Source organism: Doryrhamphus excisus, linkage group LG9, assembly GCF_037039965.1.
Source record: "Doryrhamphus excisus strain RoL-2023G ecotype Guam linkage group LG9, RoL_Dexc_Guam_v1.1, whole genome shotgun sequence".
Taxonomy (NCBI): Eukaryota; Metazoa; Chordata; class Actinopteri; order Syngnathiformes; family Syngnathidae; genus Doryrhamphus; species Doryrhamphus excisus.
Window position 1 is genome coordinate 19,845,001 of NC_136365.1, and position 6,206 is coordinate 19,851,206.

The following is a 6,206-nucleotide window of genomic DNA, read 5'->3' on the forward strand; positions in this document are numbered from 1 at the left end:
AAATAACAATAACAATAACCACACATAAATGTAACAAATAAGTAGCATTTTCACAACATGAATAAAAAAGGCATTTGTGCCTGCTCGTTGAGGAATGCAATAGTACCCCCTGGTGGCCAACACTGGAAACGCATCAACATGTGAGGCGTGCCGAGTGTTTTGCCATTTGGAAATCAGGTGCCAGTATTTTACCTTTATACATAAAATTACAGCTGTTTTTTTTTAAATATAATGTTCTATATTTATTAGCTGTGGTCGCATGTATATACATATACTATGCATACCCCTGTGCTGCATTATATAGTCACATAGGGCTTTTTAATAGGGAAAAAAATAATATATAATGAAAAACTTAAAAAAAAAATCAATAGAAAAACTTATAAAAAAAATACATCAGTCTCAGTCAAAGCTCTTTTTCCATTTTAATGAATGGGAGGATACAATAAAACACATCAATATACATACAGTTGAAGCGTATAAAGTTGACAGATGGTGAGCAAATAAGCATAAACATTAACATGCTTACAAAAATAAAACAGTGAGAAGAAGAAGAAGACACTATCTGGTATGCATTAATAATAAGGAACAAAGATGCGTATTAGTCATCTTTGAAATACACGACCCAAGTATTGAGGACGTTTGAAGTACTATAAGAGAGGGCGGACTGTAGCATTGAAGCTAATTATGATCTGCTTGCGAGTTATCCTGAAATGATTAGAAATAATTCTATAATAATATATATTTGTAATTATCAATAATGAAGACTCCCATTGGTTTTTGTTAGTGCAAATTGCTGCTCGCCAGGCTCCGTTTGGTTACAAGATTTTGCTTCAAAATTCTACACGAATAATTTGCAAATTTTAATGTTAAAAAAAAATAAAGAAAAATTAGAAAAATGTAATTATTTTTTCCAAATTGACTGCACACTGCCCTTTTTAGATTTTGCCTCGGACAAAAATATATAAATACCTTTACAATCTTTAAGGCGTATGCATTGAAATACATAGTTTGGATTTAACCCACAAACATATTTGGTAACTCTCATTAATATCGCAAAAAAAAAAAAAATTGCTAGCCGTTACTAAACAGGTATATTTATATACTGTATGTATTGCTCGTTTAATCAGCATAAAAATATCGGATTTTTTCCCCCGATCATGAAAACCAATAATTAAAAAAATGATGTGATGTCATGTTACACATATTAGCATCGGCTGATATCGGGATCGGAAATTGAGAGTAGGACAATATCGGCGTATCGGTTTTATCGTCATTTTTCGCATATTTATATAAATGACTGAAAATGGCGCGCGGTCGATTATGGATTTCAGGTAAAGTCTGGTCGTGCTTGCGATGACGTCACAGCGTCGCTCACTACACACCTCAGTGCAGGCACATTCAAACTAGCAACCTCGCTAACCGCATTCCCTCAAATAGCGGCCAGTAAAAGGTGGTTTTTGACTCAACTGCAGAGAGTAACAACTGCTGATTGATTGATTGAATTGACTGTGAATGTGCATTTTCTTATTTTTTTTAATTTATTTTACGGCTGTGAGTCACGGGTTTATTTTCAAGCCGTGGGTTAGCATAGCATCAAGTACAGCAGAGGCCACTATTTGAGGACATACAGTAGAAATTCAAGTAAGTGATAACGTTACACTTCAAAATGACGATTAAAAAAAAAAAATTTTTTTTTTTACAGCCGTGTTCTGGTAGGAATGTTATTTTTTTCCTCCACATTTCGCATGAAAAAAAAAAAAAAAAAAACCAAAGCAAAAAATAAAAATGTCCTTCAAGCCGTCCCTCCATTAGTTAGGATGATTTCACAGTCGCTCAAGGTTTCGGCTCGGCATGCTCCCTTGCCGGCAACCTGGAGGGGCGCCCCCTTGTAGGTGGCCACGCACTGGCTGTCGGTCTGGAGGTCTGCATGAACCTGATCCCACACCTTTATCGAGTCCAACTCTTTATCCGGTTCACCTGAAGGCCATCAAGAAAGGATCACGGAATAAGTTAATATATTACTTCTTCTAAAACAAAGAATATAATACAAACAATATGCCTGTCTTGGTATACAGTATGAGGTGGCTTGGCTCTAACAAATACAAAATAAGATATTAAAATAAATAAATAAAATATTTATATATATATATATTTTTTGTACTTATTTTATTTTTTTTTTTTAGCTTCCACCCCCTGGATATAAAATTAAGACACTTAAAAATAATCTGTGATTAACAAGGAAAGGGAAAAATAATAAAATTGCCAATATATTGTCATCAAACAAATACAAAATAATTACAAAAAATATATATAAATATTTATTTTATAGTTTCCACCCCCGGATATAAAATTAAGACACTTAAAAATAATCTGTGATCAACAAGGAGGGGGAAAAATAATAAAATTGTCAATATATATATTGTATTAGAATATAATACAAACAATATGCGTGTATCAGGTGTGGATTGGTTCTAACAAATAAAATATAATTACAAAAAAATATATATATATATTTATTTGATAGCTTCCACTTCTGGATATAAAATTAAGACACTTAAAAATAATCTGTGATCAACAAGGAGAGGGAAAAATAATAAAATTGTCAATATATTGTCATATAACAAAAACAAAATAATTACAAAAAATATGTAAATATATTTAATAGCTTTCACCTCTGGATATAAAATTAAGACACTTAAAAATAATCTGTGATTAACAAGGAAAGGGAAAAATAATAAAATTGCCAATATATTGTCATCAAACAAATACAAAATAATTACAAAAAATATATATAAATATTTATTTTATAGTTTCCACCCCCGGATATAAAATTAAGACACTTAAAAATAATCTGTGATCAACAAGGAGGGGGAAAAATAATAAAATTGTCAATATATATATTGTATTAGAATATAATACAAACAATATGCGTGTATCAGGTGTGGATTGGTTCTAACAAATAAAATATAATTACAAAAAAATATATATATATATTTATTTGATAGCTTCCACTTCTGGATATAAAATTAAGACACTTAAAAATAATCTGTGATCAACAAGGAGAGGGAAAAATAATAAAATTGTCAATATATTGTCATATAACAAAAACAAAATAATTACAAAAAATATGTAAATATATTTAATAGCTTTCACCTCTGGATATAAAATTAAGACACTTAAAAATATATAAAATATATATATTATATTAGAATATAATACAAACAATATGCATGTCTTGTTATACAGTATGAGGTGTGGATTGGTTCTAACAAATACAAAAAAATTACAAAAAATCTGTATAAATATATTTATTTTATAGCTTCCACCCCCCGATATAAGATTGAAATTAAGACACAAGGTGGGGGAAAAAATAATAAAATTGTCAATATATCATCATTAAAAAAATACATATAAATACAAATAAAACTTTAATGTAGAGATAAACACAAAATGTAATTTTTTGGAAATAATTCTTTTGTTTGTGTGAAGATTTACACATAATTAATGATTAATTAATGAATGATTAACTGATGGGTTGTCCACACGGAAGCGTTTTCAGGTCAAAATGGCAAAATATTTATGGCTTCGGCCTCTCATCCACAGGGGAAGTGCATTGTGGGTGACCTGAAAAGGCATTCTACAAAAACGGCTTCCAGAGTGGGAAATTTTGAGAGCGGGCGGTGGTCGTTGCCGTGTAAACAAACCATCACATGACCAGAAACGAACAAAGTGTGAAGTACGTTTTGTAAGAGTACCTGGGAAGCCGTGGGATGTGACTCGATCCCCAGGAACCGCCCCATTCGGAGGACTGAGGATCTCCACCTTGTCCGGCGATCTGACGCACACGAGCACGGCCTGCGATGCCACGCCTCTAACCTGCGTTGGCTTCAGGTTGCATAACAGAACCGCCATGCCGTTCTGCAACTGACATATTGCATATACACCAATATTAGTCTTTTCCATGTGATGGAATTCTCGATGATGGCGCTGTACCTGGTTAACGGGCACGCACTCGCTGACCACCGTCCTCGGATGGGCCTCTCCTACGTCCACGTGCCGCAAGTACAGATTGTCCGTTTCGGGAAGCTGCATGGTTCTGATTATGCATCCCACTCGCAGGTCCAGACGGGAGACGTCCACTTTGTCGGGACAGGAAGGAACCGGGGCCTTCTTTGCTTTCTTCCTTTCTGGCATCACAGAAAAATACCAAATTAACTATTAACTGTGAACACACAGGTACATATATATATATAATATATTATAATATATATAGGAATTATTTCCAAAAATTACATTTTGTGTTTGCTTTTACATAAAAGTTTTATTTGTATTTATATGTATTTTTTTAATGAAGATATATTGACAATTTCATTATTTTTCCCCCTCCTTGTTTATCACAGATTATTTTTAAGTGTCTTAATTTTATATCCGGGGGTGGAAACTATAAAATAAATATTTATATATATTTTTTGTAATTATTTTGTATTTGTTAGATGACAATATATTGACAATTTTATTATTTTTCCCTTTCCTTGTTGATCACAGATTATTTTTAAGTGTTTTAATTGTATATATATTTATTATATATATATTTTTTATATATTTTTTGTAATTATTTCGAATTTGTTAGAACCAATCCACACCTGATACTGTATACCAAAACACGCATATTGTTTGTGTTATATTCTAATACATTATATATATATTGACAATTTTATTATTTTTCCCCCTCCTTGTTGATCACAGATTATTTTTAAGTGTCTTAATTTTATATCTGGGAGTGGAAGATATAAAATAAATATATAAATATTTTTTACAATTATTTCAAATTTGTTAGAACCAATCCACACCTGATACAGTATACTGAAACACGCATATTGTTTGTATTATATTCTAATACAATATATTGACAATTTTATTATTTTTTCCCCCTCCTTGTTGATCACAGATTATTTTTAAGTGTCTTAATTTTATATCCGGGAGTGAAAGTTATAAAAAAATATATAACATACAGCATCAGCACTACATTATGTGGAGATATTAGGTACACTGTAAACCAGGAGTACCATATTAATACACGCTTCAGGGCGAACAACGCTACTGTAAACAAACAGTGACACATCCGGTAGTATGCATCAAAATAACACATTTAGTTTATGTGTTTTAGTACAGTGATATAATTTACAAAATTACGCTTAAAAAGTGCATAAGTTATATCACAATAAGTATATATGTATATCAGAACACTGTAAATTGAATAATATGTGATGAGTTTTAATCGAGCTTTTATTTTGAAGACCAATTATGTTTTGAGGGAAAACGGAACGTTCCGTGGTCTTCCGGTGGTAATGTACACTTTTTAAATGAATAGTAAATACACACAAAATGTGTTTAATTAACATTACTACATTATAAAATTAAAAATTTGCTAAATGGATTAAAAAGCGGATGTTACTGTAGTGTACGCGACTAGCTTAGCCTAGCTTGTTAGCAGCTAACACAAACAATATGGCGTCGCTTGTTTATGGGAAACTAAACCGCCACAGGATGTGTATCATCAAATGTTACTGACTGGTGTTTATGGAGAAGATTGAGATTTCGGACGCTAGGCCCCAAACCCACCTTTGGCCCTGCCTTCGGTAGACCCCCGCCGGCGGAGCCCCATCTCACGCAGCTCCCTGCTCACCGTAGCCGAGCTCACGTTAGCCCCGGACGCCCGCTGGAACTCGGAGGTGAGTGCCTGCAAGGAAGGGAAGGTCTGCTCCTGCGCCAAGCTCTCCAGGACCTGCCGGTGTTCCTCTTTGAGTTTGTGGGGGCGACCGCATCGGGGCAGCGGGCACGTCCTGCCCTCTCGCTTCCATTGCAGAACGACGTTGCTGACGGTGGAACGCGGCAGGTTCAAGAGGGTCGCGATTTCCCGCAGGGACTTCTTACACATGTGGCATCCGACCACGGTGCCCCGCTGGAAGTCGCTTAACTCCCCGCTGCGACCCATAACAAACGGGCGGTGGACGTCGACTACTGGAAAAAAGGGCTCGGAGGGACTGGAGACTTCTTCGCTTTCCGTGTGCATGCACGTACGCTACTGCCCCCTACTGGCTGTATGAGTAACACACCTATTTATTAGCTATACCCTATATATTGTACTATATAAATGTATAACATACATGATTTTATGTATGTTATTTATTGTACATTCTCTTTTA

General features: G+C 34.1%; 1 protein-coding gene across 1 annotated transcript; it reads right to left on the bottom strand.

The window, feature by feature from the left end:
* Nucleotides 1–359: 359 nt before the first annotated feature.
* LOC131129233 (aminoacyl tRNA synthase complex-interacting multifunctional protein 1-like) lies at nucleotides 360–6,065 on the bottom strand. Its single transcript, XM_058072539.2, has 4 exons — nucleotides 5,623–6,065; nucleotides 3,994–4,187; nucleotides 3,756–3,924; nucleotides 360–1,977 (listed from the first exon to the last, which is right to left on the bottom strand). The coding sequence occupies exons 1-4, from the start codon at nucleotides 5,993–5,995 to the stop codon at nucleotides 1,793–1,795; spliced, it is 921 nt and encodes a 306-aa protein (XP_057928522.2). The 5' UTR covers nucleotides 5,996–6,065; the 3' UTR covers nucleotides 360–1,792.
* Nucleotides 6,066–6,206: the final 141 nt, after the last annotated feature.

Coding starts and splice junctions, on each gene's coding strand:
- LOC131129233 (XM_058072539.2), bottom strand. CDS start 5,995: ATGGGTCGCAGCGGGGAGTTAAGCGACTTCCAGCGGGGCACCGTGGTC. Junction 4,188..5,622: donor TACCGAAGGCAGGGCCAAAG/GTGGGTTTGGGG, acceptor CTGTGATGCCAG/AAAGGAAGAAAGCAAAGAAG. Junction 1,978..3,755: donor CACATCCCACGGCTTCCCAG/GTACTCTTACAA, acceptor GATGGCCTTCAG/GTGAACCGGATAAAGAGTTG.